At 40.6% G+C, this 15,453-nt stretch overlaps 1 protein-coding gene across 1 annotated transcript in view; it reads left to right on the plus strand.

The window, feature by feature from the left end:
- CAT (catalase) overlaps positions 1 to 15,453 on the plus strand; it is a 37,392-nt gene that overhangs the window by 20,695 nt on the left and 1,244 nt on the right. Inside the window, exons 7-11 of the mRNA XM_081241358.1 lie at positions 2,592 to 2,783; positions 3,246 to 3,398; positions 6,133 to 6,271; positions 9,006 to 9,136; positions 13,994 to 14,101. Of these exons, the coding sequence (XP_081097484.1) occupies positions 2,592 to 2,783; positions 3,246 to 3,398; positions 6,133 to 6,271; positions 9,006 to 9,136; positions 13,994 to 14,101 (723 nt within the window). The remainder of the gene's footprint in view (positions 1 to 2,591; positions 2,784 to 3,245; positions 3,399 to 6,132; positions 6,272 to 9,005; positions 9,137 to 13,993; positions 14,102 to 15,453) is intronic.

Below are 15,453 nucleotides of genomic sequence, written 5' to 3' on the forward strand. Positions count from 1 at the left end.
GGGAAGCCCTCTTCTGCCCTGTTTTAATTGTTATCTGAACAACTTATGTGGGTATATCAAACAGGAAAACTGTCACCCGTCTTTTTACTTATGACTTGGATCTATAATCTTTGGCAAGGAACAGTTGCAGGAAACAGTTGACCCATTGGCTTGTAATTGCCAAAAGGAGCAGCATAGTGTCACTTAGAGCAGAACTAAATGATTGTATCTCAGACAGCTAGCATGTTGTGGCTTTGTAGTTAAAACAATCTGCACTCAAATCTTCCCTCTTCTAGATAACTGTGACTTGGTATATTATTAAAAGTTCTCTGGGGGGCTTCCCTCGTGGTGCAGTGGTTGAGAGTCTGCCTGCCCATGCAGGGGACACGGGTTCAAGCCCTGGTCTGGGAGGATCCCACATGCCGTGGAGCAACTGGGCCCGTGAGCCACAACTACTGAGCCTGCACATCTGGAGCCTGTGCTCCGCAACAAGAGAGGCCGCGATAGTGAGAGGCCCGCGCACTGCGATGAAGAGTGGCCCCTGCTCGCTGCAACTAGAGAAAGCCCTCACACAGAAACGAAGACCCAACACAGCCAAAAATAAATAAATAAATTTATTTAAAAAAAAAAGAGTTCTCTGAGCTCCAGTTCTGTCACAGTAAAATTGGCTAATAGTCCCAGCTGTCAGTGGTCCTGGAAAGATTGGATTGCTTATGGGTCTGTTCAGCAGAGGGCTCTGAGGTAGCATGAGATCTACATAGCTTCATTAATCTGGATTATTCTGACCTAAGATTATTCTTTTCTAAACCCAGGGGATTCAGTTAAAATCAGAAAGGTATTGAAATATTATTGCACAGTTTACCGTATTAGCTGGGTGATCTGCAGATGGTGACTTCCATTTTCTAATCCTGAAGATCTAATAGTAAGAAGAGTTTAAACCTTCCCACTGGCTAGAAAGAGTTGGGATTTCTGTGGTAGAAATAGACCAGCCTTCCAGAGTTGACTTGCTAAAGAAATATTTCCATGGTGCCTGACTTGTTGGGGATCTTTCAGAATAAGACACCGGTGGGAACTCTATTGAAGAGCAGGATGGGATGATAATAGGAGCACTTGTGAAAGTGACTTAAGTTCTTTGGGTCTTAATGGCTTGTTTAGAAAGTCAGAATACTAATTTTGGTTGCTCATACTCAGAGAATTGCTTTAGAGCAGCTGTACTGAAGTTCTTTTCAGCTCTACAAACTGTGATTCTGTGATTTCTTAAAAAAAAGAAAAAAGGAAGACAGTTGGGGTGGAGGGATACTAGCTCAGCACAATCTCAGTAACTGACTTGAGCTATTATAAAACAGGGAATTAAAAAAATTACTTCATGCAAAAAAAAGGGAAAGTCCTTTAATTTCATTAATCATTTACTTATTTTTAAAATATATTTTGGACTTCCCTGGTGGCGCAGTGGTTAAGAATCTGCCTGCCAGTGCAGGGGACACGGGTTCGATCCCTGGTCCAGGAAGATCCCACATGCCGCAGAGCAACTAAGCCCGTGCGCCACAACTACTGAGCCCACGTGCCACAGCTACAGAAGCCCGCATGCCCTAGAGCCTGTGAGCCACAACTACTGAGCCCGCATGCTGCAACTACTGAAGCCCAGGCACCTAAAGCCTATGCTCCGCAACAAGAGAAACCACCGCAACGAGAAGCCTGCGCACCGCAACAAAGAGTAGCTCCCGCTCGACGCAACTAGAGAAAGCCTGCATGCAGGAACAAAGACCCAACACAGACAAAAAAAAAAAAAAAAAAAATTATATTTTAATTTTTTTTTCTGATCTGAAAATAGCATGAGTATAAAAATTCAAATAATAGCCACTCTGGAAAACAGTTTTGAAATTCCTCAAGAATTTAAACATAGAATTACCATATGACCCAACAATTCCATTTTAAGATATGTCCTCAAAGAAATCCACTGAATTGGACACTTTAAAATGGTTAAAAGATAAATTTTATGTATATTTTATAGCAAAAATTGTTTTAGCTTGTCTGAAGACAGTAATGTAGCATTCTCTATGAGTGAAAAATTGAAAATAAACTATGTGTCAACAATTTTAAAAATTCAAATAATATAGAATACATAAAGGGAAAGAAAGACTAATTTTAAATATAAAATGTGTAGACAGATTCCCTGGACATTGAGAAGAATCAGGATAATCAAGTAGAATTTCTTTCTTTTTTTTTTTTTTTTTTAATTTGTGGTACGCAGGCCTCTCACTGTTGTGGCCTCTCCCGTTGCGGAGCACAGGCTCCGGACGCGCAGGCTTAGCAGCCATGGCTCACGGGCCCAGCCGCTCCGTGGCATTTGGGATCTTCCCGGACTGGGGCACAAACCCATGTTCCCTGCATCGGCAGGCGGACTCACAACCACTGTGCCACCAGGGAAGCCCCAAGTAGAATTTCTTACTGATAAATTCATACTTGTATCAGATTTGAACAGTAGGATTACTGTTAGAAGGAAAATCCAGTCTTTGGTTAGTGTTACTCATAATCCTTCAATGAATTATTGATGAAAATTTGATAACTTTGCTAATAAGTTTCAGTTTGAGCTTCTTTCTTTCATTCTGTAGACTGACCAGGGCATCAAAAACCTTTCTGTTGAAGATGCAGCAAGACTTGCCCATGAAGATCCTGACTATGGCCTCCGGGATCTTTTTAATGCCATTGCCACAGGCAACTACCCCTCCTGGACTTTTTACATCCAGGTCATGACATTTAAACAGGCAGAAACTTTCCCATTTAATCCATTTGATATTACCAAGGTGAGTCAGTTAACAACTAAACTGTTTTCTTTTTTAAGTGTCTTTGCAACTAATTAAAAAAAATTGTGGTCAAGCATTCGTAAGTTGTATACAAAACACAGTGGTACCACTTAAGGGTTTCCTAGCCTGTGCATGAGGGCCCACCAGCATTTCCCTTCCAGTTCCTGTTTGATGAGTTTACTAAGTTCATCTGGGTGGCCTGATATATTGTTATTAGCAGGGAACAAATTTTGATGAGCTGATGTACTTTTGCCCAGGGAAAGACTCAGTGTTTACTGTTTACTGTTGTGAAAGTTTTAACCAGTGCACTCACCTTAAGTTCTTATCATTTTGTTGGATTCAAAAATGTTCTTTTCACTCATCGTCATTGGCTTCATTGTATTTGAAAGCTGATATTTTTATGGGTACTTTAATTTCCTTCTGTTGGTTGTCTGGTAATTGTGAATATGCCATTATTTTTAGGTTTGGCCTCACAATGACTACCCTCTTATCCCAGTTGGTAAACTGGTCTTAAACCGGAATCCAGTTAATTACTTTGCTGAGGTTGAACAGTTGGCTTTTGACCCAAGCAACATGCCGCCTGGCATTGAGCCCAGCCCTGACAAAATGCTTCAGGTAAACCTGGTGGATTGAGAGGTTCTGAGGCAGGAGTGTGTGCGCGTGCAGAGTGTAATTTGGCATGACCTTATATGAAGAATTAACTAGAACATCACTTAAACTTTTGTCTGGGTCCTTAGTTCCTGTGGGACTGACTGAAACATCCTTAAATGAGCATTACAGTGTAAAACAAATTTCATTGTAGGCCCCTCAATATGGTAAGACTTTGACATTTAGGCTCTTAATTTAAAAGAAGTTATAGTAGAAATACCTTAGGTATTTGTGGGGTAAAATATTCTTTTTCAATCTGTAATCAATGGGATGGAGGACTATCACTAATTGATTATAACACTTGGTCAGCATCACTTTATTCATTTCCTCTTCTATGGTGATGCTTGAATTTTGCCACATGTAGAAAGAGACCCAGAGATGATTTTTACAAACTCAATTTATGTTTCCATTGATTAAAGGCAGTGGGTTAATTTAACCATTTGTTTTGGTAATGTTCCTAGGCATTCAGTATTTTTTCACCACTCACCAGTATGCTTTTTCAGGAGTACAAAGAGAGAAAAACTCTTACTTGGATCAGAAATTAATAGGAAAATAACTGGCTTAATAATTATTGAATAAATCAATCTTTCATGTTCTTGGACTGACCATGATACAAAGTTTAAAGTTTATACCCTAGATCAGACCACAGTCACTGACAACTGTTTCTTATGTAAGTGTCTGATTCCAGTTCAGGTGTCACTCTCCATGGAGGCAAGCTGAGTTTCCTTTGTTTTTTAAATAATAACTTTTTGCTTTGACATTGGGAACATTTGAACCTTTTATAGAAAGTAAGTTTATCTTAGTTTTTAGTTTACTATAAATTGAATACCTATCTATTGATAAGACTGTCCTGGCTGCTAAAATAGGAGGCCATACAGTAGGGAAGGACTGTTGTACTTATTTAGCCATTTGGTGACCAGTGAGGAATTGTCCAAGATTTTTTGAGTAGGTATGTAATAGAATCTGCATGGGACCTTGGGAGGAGTCTTTTGTCCGGAATATGTAGGATGTCGTTGGAGGAGGGATTGGAAGTGGAGAGCCGGTTTGGAGGGCTTGGAAATTACCCTGATGAGAACTAACGCATGTTCAGGTGGTAGTAGTTGTACAGTAACGAACAGTGTTCTCAGTTGCCTTTCAACAAGGTCAGATACTAACTTTTAAAACTTTGGGATCCAAAGTGTAAGCCAGACCATGGTGAGAAGCAGGCAGTAGTATAACGCAAGTCACAGAGACTGTCCCCTAAGTACCTGGTGATGCAGGTGCAGCCGTTCTTCATTCCCACACACTGCAGTTTACTGGGAGAGGGGAAGTTGGCCTGACTGATTGAGTGGGAGAGCTTTGCTCTGCTTTCTCACCCCAGCCCAGCAAGGAGCTTGGGCACAGGGCCTTGGGTAAGGCCTCCATTCAAGTTGGGGTCAGGGTATGGCCATTTCGAAGCCTTAGCTTTGAAGGTCTCCACCTGCAGGTGGGGTAGTGATGCCTTATAAACCTAAGGTGACACAAGACTAGAATTACATGATGAGGCTATATCCAGGAGCTGCTCTTGGCTCAACTGTGTCTTCTGTCCTGTTGGTAAAGTTAGAGCACAAGTTAGTCTGTTTTGGGTAAAAGGAGGCAACCAGCTTCCAAAGCGTAGGTGGTCTTGGGCACGGCTGCATGACCAGTCATCTGAATGTTACCTTAGGGGATATCTGAAATGATTATGGGAGGCAGTGTCGCTCAGCCCAGAGCAAATTATCGACAGAATGGCGAGACTGGATTGAGCACGTTGGCCTCAGTGATTTGGTACAAAATAATCACATCAGTTGTCCTGTTCAACTTGGTTTGTATTTTGGCCCATAGAATTAGGGACATAAGAATATTCATTCGGATTCAAGGCCAATAATGAAGGCAATGAAATAAAACTACTACTACTTTCTCTGCTTATGTAGTAGAGCTTTGACTAATGGGAATATTTAAATAATTGTATACTAAGATTGACACAGAGTTAATCATAAAGCTTTTTGTTTCAACACTAACTGAAAGAAATTACAAAACCTCCTGCCTTGGTAAATATGTGTGAGGCAAAACCTCCTGCCTTGGTAAATATGTAATTTAATCTTTGATTCAGGACCTGTGGCAATGTAGGGCCATCGTTTTGCATTGTGGCTTTCTTTGTGTAGTATTTTGTTTATGTCTAGGAAGTCTCAGAGCTCAAAGTGTATCTGACATAAACCAGAATGCAACATGGGAGGTGCTTTTTTGGAATAATTTCCCGTATGGTTAGTTTTGTAGAAATCTTCTTTTTGTTAAGAGCAAATGGTTGACCCCTCCCCTAGAGTGAGAGAGTGGGGAGGAGTGGAATTAGTTCATGATTCCACTTAGTTGGGTTTTAGCAAACTTATTTCACAATGTAATGTGTCCTTGGGAATAGGAAATAATTCAAGTCTGAGCACTAACTTGTTACTTGAGGAAAAAAGGAGTTATGACCTAGAACAGATGTGAAGATTTGTGGCTGTTTGGCCCCAAGGGGTGGAAGAGCAAGGGCCGTTCAGTTAGGGAGAACTCATTTCATGAGAGAGAAGAGACTTTGCTCTTTACTGGGGGGATAGGCAGGGCTTTGTGATGCTTTGTGCTTGAAACTTTACAGTGAAGTTCACGGGCCACTCCTCTTTCATATGTTACTGCACACCGTCCAAGTCTGTTTCATTTGTAACTGCAGGGCCGCCTTTTTGCCTACCCCGACACTCACCGCCACCGCCTGGGACCCAACTATCTTCAGATACCTGTGAACTGTCCCTTCCGAGCTCGAGTGGCCAGCTACCAACGTGACGGCCCCATGTGCGTGCTGGACAATCAGGGTAGGCCTGGGACCTTGGCTCACCCCGCCGGTGTGGAGGGCACTGCTGGGCAGGGTGCAGGAGGCCCCGCCAGCCCAGGGGTCGTCAGGCTGCCCCAGGCACCTGCTGCTCTGTGGAGGCCCCACAGCCACTCCTGCCAACCTTCTATTTGTTGCCCAGCAATGAAGGTTTAAACTGCCTGAGGATTCTCCATACTTTCATCTATTTTATATGTTTTATGGAGAGTTCCCTCCTCAGATTTTACTTGCTGTCCATCTGACTATGGAAGGCAGGGAGAAAGGCTTTTCTACACTGGCTGTTGTAGGGTATCATCCAACTTAGGGAGCAGGTTTTAAAGACTCTTCACAAAGTGGACGATTCCTGAAATCACTCTTTTTGTTTTGTTTTGTTTTTTTGGGTTTTTTTTTGCGGTACACGGGCTTCTCACTATTGTGGCCTCTCCCGTTGCGGAGCACAGGCTCCGGACGCGCAGGCTCAGCGGCCATGGCTCACGGGCCCAGCCGCTCCGCGGCATGTGGGATCTTCCTGGACTGGGGCACGAACCCATGTCACCTGCATCGGCAGGCGGACTCTCAACCACTGCACCACCAGGGAAGCCCCCTGAAATCACTCTTAAGCCACCAGGACTTAGCCTCTTGGAAATGCAAAAGCCAAGAGTTGCCATACACATGCTATACTACGTGTGTCTGAAGGACACATGATCCCTTCAGAAATTTTACTGATGATTTATATTTATAGCCATAGATGTCTATATTCAAGCAAAGTTTATTTTCCTATGCTAAAAATAATACATGTACCTTAAAGGAAATTTGGAAAATATAAGGGAAAGAAGAGAAAAAAGAAGAAAAACCCATATATAGTCACAATATCCAAAGGCCAGAACTGTTGCATTTTGCTGTATTTCTTTCCAGTCTTTTCTGTGAATACTTGTTATACATTTAAGATTAGTTTGTATATATAGTTTTGTGCCTTGCATTTTGTTACCATTATCATTAAGCCTTTTCTAAGTATTTAACAAGTTTACATGCTCACTGAATGATTGTATTGTGTTGTTGCCATATTTCTGCTCTTTGAGGTTTACAAAGGTATGGAGTGTGTTATTGCCCAAAGTTACTGATACTTCTGTGTCTGTCTTCTGTGTTTTTATTCTAAAGTGATTTTTTTTCATTAATCTCCTTTGGTCCTTTCATTATTGAGACTGGCTGTATCAGAGCAGTTCATATATATTTTGGAACGTCATTAATAAGTAAATGCTTTGTGTTTACCATTCTTGTTTACTATTATAGTGGCATATGTATGAAAAAAACTACTTTGACACACCTTTTGCCTAATTTTAAAAGTAGACCATTTGGGCTATGCCCTTGTAGTTTGATGAAAGAGCTTAATTGTTCCCAGTAGTCAATGACTTGAAGACAGCTGTGACTGAGTAAAGGTAGAGATAATTTGGAAATCAAATTTTAGAATTACTCAATTGGCATATTTCAAAGAGCGAATTCTTAGTGCAGAAAACCACTGTGATGGCTCGTTATTGGAGCACTTTGCTTTTCACATGGACGTGGCTGAGCTGGAATGAATTTCTTAGGTGGATAACTGGGCTCCATGGTAGTAGGGTGCCCCCTCTCTTCCTACATGCATTTGGCTCCTTCGTCAATGTGATGTACTGGCATCTCCTGCTTATCCACCTAGAATAATCTGTTCTGGCAGTGCGCTGGGTAAAATTCTAATCCCGACTGGTTTGTTCAAACCACTTACTATGCTTCCAGGCCATCCTTTCTGTTAGGCAGCACGTACTCAGATAATGTAAGCTTCTGCCAACATCAGCCGAAGCAGGGTATAGTTGGGAAAATGAACATGCCAAAAGGAAAAAAAAGCCTCGTAACTTATTCCAGAAATCTTAATAAATGTTTTGGTTGCATTTCTCATTATTTTTCCTAAGTCCAGATGAATGAGTGCTGACATACTAGAAATATCAAATTTTAGAAAAATATGTTAAAAATGTATCTGTAGAGAAAAGTGAAAGTGAAACTAGAACTGAATAAAGTCTTGGTCAATAGGAAGGATAGATATCCCGAGAATCTTAAAACACCATTAAGAAATAAATAGTGAAGTAGAATCCTGTGATAGGAGTGTCGTATGTGCTGGAACGGAGAGGACAAAAATCCCAGATCCCGGATCCACCACTGACCATCCATCACCCTGCAGCACTCAGTGAACAGAACATCTCAGGGCTCCGTTCATCTGTCTGGCGATTGAAGGAGCAAAGCTGGAGCAGAGCTAGAACTTGGAGTTGCTCCCAAGAATTCTGTGATTCTGTGTTTGAACTGAGCCCAAGCCCCAATGAAACCCTCCAATCTGAAATATGTCTTTGAGTCTCTTCTTCTATGGGGGCCAAACCAAGCTCATATAAATATATTCGTACCGGAAGGCATCAGGAGATCGTAGAGATGAGGCCGTCTGAAGTGTTCAAAGGGAATTTGAAATCTCTTCATTAAGACGCAGAGTGGGACAGCCACGCAAGCGTTTGGCGGATGGCATATTCTCTAACAATCCAAGTACTGCCTGTAGCTAAATATGGGGTGTTAAAAATCATACATGCATGGCATGTATATGTGTGTGTATACACGTATGTATAAATATAATTGTCACTTGAATTTATTTCTTATTTTGTTGACTGTTTGTAGACTTCCTTCATTTTTCATCTCCCCAAGTGAATCTGTGTGGTTTTCTGTTAAAGGTGGAGCTCCAAATTATTACCCCAACAGCTTTGGTGCTCCGGAGCAGCAGTCTTCTGCCCTGGAACATCGGACCCACTGTTCTGGGGATGTGCAGCGCTTCAACAGTGCCAACGATGATAACGTCACTCAGGTAATGGCTCCTTTGTCTGCTGTGTGAGTTGCTTGGTTATTCTCCTTGTCAGTGTCTGCATATATTCCCCCTTTTAAAGTGTCTAATATGTCTTAAATTGAATTCAGGGACAACCTCTCTATTCATAAATCAGCACCTGTATTAAATGGAGTTGAAGAGTTGTGTTACTATGCCCTTTTAGTACAAGGTATGAAGACTCATTTCAGTTCCTCCAAATTTTATTGACGGGATGTAAGTGGGAGCCATTAGGGAAGCAGTAATCTCGTGGAAATCTAAGAAATGGGCAAGTAAAGCTTAAGTACAGCTGAATCTAAGAATCTGAGAAGGACAGTCCAGATTTAAGGGACTAGAACTGGATTCAAAATAGCACTAGGAGTCCCAGTAGCAAAGGTGTGGGTGTTTCCACTGTAGGGCACCCCATTCCTGGGACTCGGCTACTCTCCATCTGTCTGCTGTTGCTCTCCAATACAATTACTTGTTCTTACCATGTCCTTCCCTATTTTTCTCCTCTTTGCCTTATAGCTTGTGTTTTAAAATTGCTGTGGTTTTGCTATGACCATGGCCTAACTCTTCTTCTTTATGGCTTCTTTCTCCATGTATTACTTTTTTTTTTTTTTGGTCCTTTTTTATTCCTTCTCTCAATACTTCTACAGTCAGATTCTGGAGAGAGGAAATTGGATTGAATAGACTAATGTTTTCACTATGGGTTGCATCATTGGCCTTTGGCCAGCCTCTAGTTAACTGACCGGGGTCAAGTGCCCACCCTCTTTCTAATCACCTATGGCTGCCTGGGGGCTGTTCTTTTAGTAGATGCCGTGGAAGAGGCCCTTTGACTCTGAAGAGCAGCCACCTCATTAATGTGCCCAGTGCAACTTATACCACACGTAAGAAAAGGATAAAGTTAAAAAGTATGGTTGTCTTAGATCTCTGTTTGGGTAGTTGGTGTTAAACAATATTTAAATTAGAATGGGACCTATTCTAGATTTTCAATTTGTAAATGTGTGTTCCCAGTAAAATATACTTAAATACATAATTTAATTCGCTGCGAAGATACCATTATTTGAAAGGCACTTATGTGTATACATGTATATAAAAAAGAAATTACTTTATTGTACCTTATAAACCATATTTAGATGAAATTAAATGTCTCCTGAAAGCCTTTTATAGTAACTGCCTTACTCTTGGTGATGTAGGTTACCAAGTATCAATATATTACAATACAATTCCTGCTTCTCATAAAATTTTACCTACCTGAAGTCTATTCCAGTGTTAAACTAGCTAATACAACCTCTGTAGAAATTAATTTAGATAATGAGGCTATTGCTCACACATTAAAATTTACTATATGATCATTCTTATTTTGAGAGATTTTCTTATCACTATATAGAACTCAAGTTTTTAAGCAGTCATGATACTGTTTATAGCTTCATAGCATAATCCTGTAACTGTAAGAGTCACATGGAATATAAATAAGAAGATCCAGGTTTATACTCTTAAAAATGATCCACTTGGACTTATGCTTCTGGCTTATGACAGACAAGCTTGTATCAGACCTATCCTCTCATGGAGAACATTGGAAAGCTAGATAAAATAGAAAAAGGCTGTGGAGAGCTATAAAAGCAGCAAGAATTTGAGGGGCCAAGATTTTGAAGAGAAAAGAAGTACAGAGATATAAGCTTGCTATTTGTTCTTTTCTTATGAGGCATTTATTACTTTGTAAGTATTGGCCAACATTCTGAGCAGAGTTTACAGTGTTTTCATGGGTCTGGAGGGAATAAAAATTGGAGTTCAGGGCCTGCTAAGAAAGAGGGCCTCTAGTTAACATCCCAGGCACTCAGTTGGATCCCTGAAGGGCCATCCTAGAAATAAGGACAAACCTGAAATCAACTTGCCTTTACAAAAAATGAGACTCAGTTTTATACCAGTTCAATCTCAGACTGGATTAAGGTGATCTCCCTCTATCCTATCTTCCAGAAGCAAACATAAGGCTTTGGAGGAAAATAGAGCCTCACATTATCTCTGTATTTTTTCATATGCAAATGCCCAGCATTCAGTAATAAATTATCAGGCATACCCAACACATAAGACCTTATATCTGAAAAGCCAGAGGGGGATAAAGAAAAACAACTGGTAATAGAAACAAACCTACTGAAGATCCAGATAGTGGAATTGTCAGATATAGGTTTTAAAATAACTGCAAATAATATGTTCAGGAAAACAGAAAACAGTTGACAACATGGAGAATTTAATAAGAGAACTTGAATCTGTAAAAAAAGAATGGAGGGGACTTCCCTGGCAGTCCAGTGGTTAAGACTTTGTGCTTCCACTCAGGGGGCACAGGTTGCATCCCTGGTTGGGGAACTAAGATCCTGCATGCTGTACAATGCGGCCAATAAAATAAAATTAAATTAAATTAAAAAGAAAAAGAATTGAATAGACATACTGAACTAGAAAATGCAACAACTAAAATTAAGCATTTAGTAAATGAGTTTAAAAGGAGATTAAACATGGCCAAAGAGAGGATTACTGAATTGGTGGATAGAGCAGTATATGTTATCAAGACTCAGTCATGAAGAGAGAACAAAAGAACGTCTCTTCGTTATGAGAAACCAATTAGAGATTGAGAAGGCAAACCACAGAGTGGGAAAATATATTTGCAGTTCCTCTAACTAACAAACAACTCATATACAGTACATGTAAAGAACTCCTGCAGAGCAATAAGAAAATGACAGACAAATGAATAGAAAAATGGGCAAAAGGCTTGAACAGGCACTTCACAAAAGAAAATATCCAAATGACTGAAAAACACACAGAAAGTAGTTTATCTCACTAGTCATCGGGGATATGCAAAATAAAACTAAAAAGAGATACCACTACATACACACCAGAATGACTAGACTGAAAAAGACTGTGTACCAAGTATTGCGAGAATGAGAAACAACACTAACTCTTACCTGAGTGTAGATTGGTTCAGGTGTTTTGGAGAACTGTTTGTCAATATCCACTAAAGCTAAACATGTACATGTCTTTTGACCTAGTAAGTACACTCTTACATAGATTCTTAATAGAAATGTGTACATATGAGCAGCAGAAGACATGTACAACACTGTTTATTCATATTACCCAATGTTCATCAACAAAAGCTTGGATAAATAAACCGTAGTATATTCCCACAGTGTACAGCAATGAAAATTACAGAAGTATTCCAACAAACATTACCATAGATGAACCTTACAAACATGACATTGAGCAAAAGAACAAGAATATAGACTGTATGATTCCATTTGTGTACATTTGAAAGAGAAGTAAAAAACGTTTATAATATTGGAAGTCAAAAAAATTTGCCCTTGGGGAAGCAGTTGGAGAAAGGGGATAATGACTGGGCGGGGGGGTATGGTAGGGGGATTTCTGGGGTGTGAGTGATGTTCTCTCTTGATCTGGGTGGTTGTGATACATTTGTGTCCCCTGAAAAATCACTGAACTTCACACTTATGTTTAGTACCCTTACTGTAGGCATGTTACACTTAAAAAGAAAAAAATCATTCTCTAACTTTGTATAGGCTAGTAAAAATGTCACTTTTCCTTTTAGAGGAATTTGGTCCTGCTCTTAAAGGTCTGTGGTAAAAGTGTTGGAGTGGGTAAAGCGCCTAGAGCCTGTGCTCTGCAATGAGAGAAGCCACCACAATAAGACCCCGTCTCATTTCTCTAGTTGCGGTGAGCGGGGGCCACTCTTCGCTGCGGTGCGCAGACTTCTCATTGCAGTGGCTTCTCTTGTTGCGGAGCACGGGCTCTAGGTGCACGGGCTTCAATAGTTGTGGCTCGTGGGCTTCAGTAGTTGTGGCTTGCGGGCTCTAGAGCGCAGGCTCAGTAGTTGTGGCGCATGGGCTTAGTTGCTCTGCGGCATGTGGGATCTTCCTGGACCAGGGCTTGAACCCCTGTCCCCTGCCTTGACAGGTGGATTCTTAACCACTGTGCCACCAGGGAAGTCCCTTATATTTAGACTTTGCTCAGATTTTAAGAAATATTATTATATTCTGATATTTGATAACAGAAAAATTATGAATATTTGATATTTTATGAATTTGCTACTTTGGATAATTGGGTATTTTTGGACTTTATAAACATTAGTAGAACAGTACATAGAGTAGTGCCTGGTGTGTTATAGGTACATGAGAAATAAGTATTTGCTCAATGAATGAATGAAAGAAATGTAGAATAGAATCATAGCCATAACTTAGAAATGGTTAGTTTCAGAAATGAGCAGAGGCTGTTAGGACTCATATACTTAACACTAAGCTCTTACTTTTTATTTTAACTTCTTGATAGTCATTTTAGAGGTTAAACCCAATAATTGAAGCAAAGTGTCACTATTAACATCTGTCTTCTCCAAGAAATCTTGGCTTCTGAATAACTAAAGACCTAATTAATAAATTAGGGTGTTTTCCTCCTCTTTGGTCCTGAGTGAATTGAACAAAGGTTGTATTGCGTTAAGCTTACATTTAACGACTGTTTGCACATTCTGCACTTGTCAGTATTAAGGTGTGGTGGCATTTTTAATTGTAGGCAACACTGCCTCCTATTTATAAGAGATTTATAAGCAGTGACTACAAAGGACATTATTAAAAAGAAGTTATGAGCTATTATCTTCCTGTTTTGCTTAAAATAAAATAAAAAGTGAGGAACTCAACACGTGACAGTTTCAACTATAATTTAAAATTATTTTTAAATTCTAAAACCTTTTTTCATTCTTATACCAATGAGAAATCTTGCATCTTCATTTCAAAAGTGGTGTTTGGGTGAGTTTTGTCGGTGATAAAGTGGTTATTTGATTCCCTGCACTCTATTTTCAATGAGCAGGTGCGGGCTTTCTATTTGAATGTACTGAATGAGGAGCAGAGGAAACGCCTGTGTGAGAACATAGCGGGCCATCTGAAAGATGCACAACTTTTTATCCAGAAGAAAGCGGTGAGTGATACTTTGTAAGCCAAAGGGTGACACCTGCTGGCAGGAGAAGAGAGTGCAGCTGTGTGAGAAAACCCTTCCATGGAAGTGTCATTTCTATTTTACTTGAGCTAAGCAGACTTAAAAAAACTAGTACGAATCCCCAATCAACCTCTGATTCTTTTCTCTCTGTGTTTTACCTCCAGTGTATATGCCATATCCATTGATCCTTAGCTCTTTTTCCAGTGTATAATAATTTAGTTGAGTTTAGGGTGAATGGTCTCCTATGCTGTTCAATCTGACTGCAGCCAAGTTCTGTGTAAGAGAGTAATGTCCAATGTCAAAATGTGGGCCCTGACACAATTTTGCTTAGACTTTAGGTGATAAGAAACACAGATTACATTTTTGTGATTTGAAGTCAGCCTGACTACTTGATGTTATGATGTCTGACCCTCCTTTGGAAGCAACTAGAAACTTGCACGTTTTCTGGGGTCAGAACTGAGCCACTTCCAAAGACAGGCTGAACTTTTGAGCTGAGGCACCAGGGTATTTCTGATAGTAGCTCGTTGTGCTGTGTGCTCCGCTGTGCTCTCCTGGCCTGCCACAGGGGTTAGCCTCTTGTAAATTTAGGAACCCCGGTTATTTCTTTGTCTCTTGGTTGCTGCTTCTCTGTTCATAGGGGCAGCTGTCTGGGATGTGTTCTAAGGCCTGGAGATATGTACCAGCAGGCTGGGTGCTCTATCTGCAGGCAAGGTTCTATAACTGTGTTTCACCAGGGCGTGTATGAAAGATAACCCTTTAAGTCCCTGGGCGCTAGTAGTTCTTGCTGTCTGGGGCAGAGAGCCTGACAGTCGCTCTGTGAGATAGGTGGGGCGGGTATTTTCTCATCTCACTGATAAGAATGAATAAGACCGTTTGTAAGTAGAGAACTGGGCTTGAACCCTTGGCCTTCTCCTCTCACATATGCTGAAGCTGCAAGGCCCCCTGTGGGTTCTTGATGCCCCACCTCAGGATCAACCCAAGGTCAGGAATTCCTGCTTGAAGTATGCTTAGTTGCCCAGCAGGGGCCAGTGTTTGTACATCTCACTTTAAATTCAGGCAGTGTCTGGGCCTGTTTCTTAATGCAAATCGCTATAACTTTTTGCGTTCCTCCGAGGTCAGCTCTTTACCTGCTGTAAATGTAGCTCACCTCATAACACATTTTTCTCACGGTACTCTACGAGGTAGATTTAATCATCCCACTTATTTTTCTGGGGAGTGGATATGAACTGTATGAGGTAGGTTTACTTATCTCACTGATTTCATGAGGAGTGGGTACTGAAGCTCAGATGAGTGACTTAGGCAAGGTTGCTTAGCCAGTATATGTCCAGGACGCA

The sequence above is a fragment of the Mesoplodon bidens genome (assembly GCF_964165515.1).
Source record: "Mesoplodon bidens genome assembly, chromosome: 7".
NCBI lineage: Eukaryota > Metazoa > Chordata > Mammalia > Artiodactyla > Ziphiidae > Mesoplodon > Mesoplodon bidens.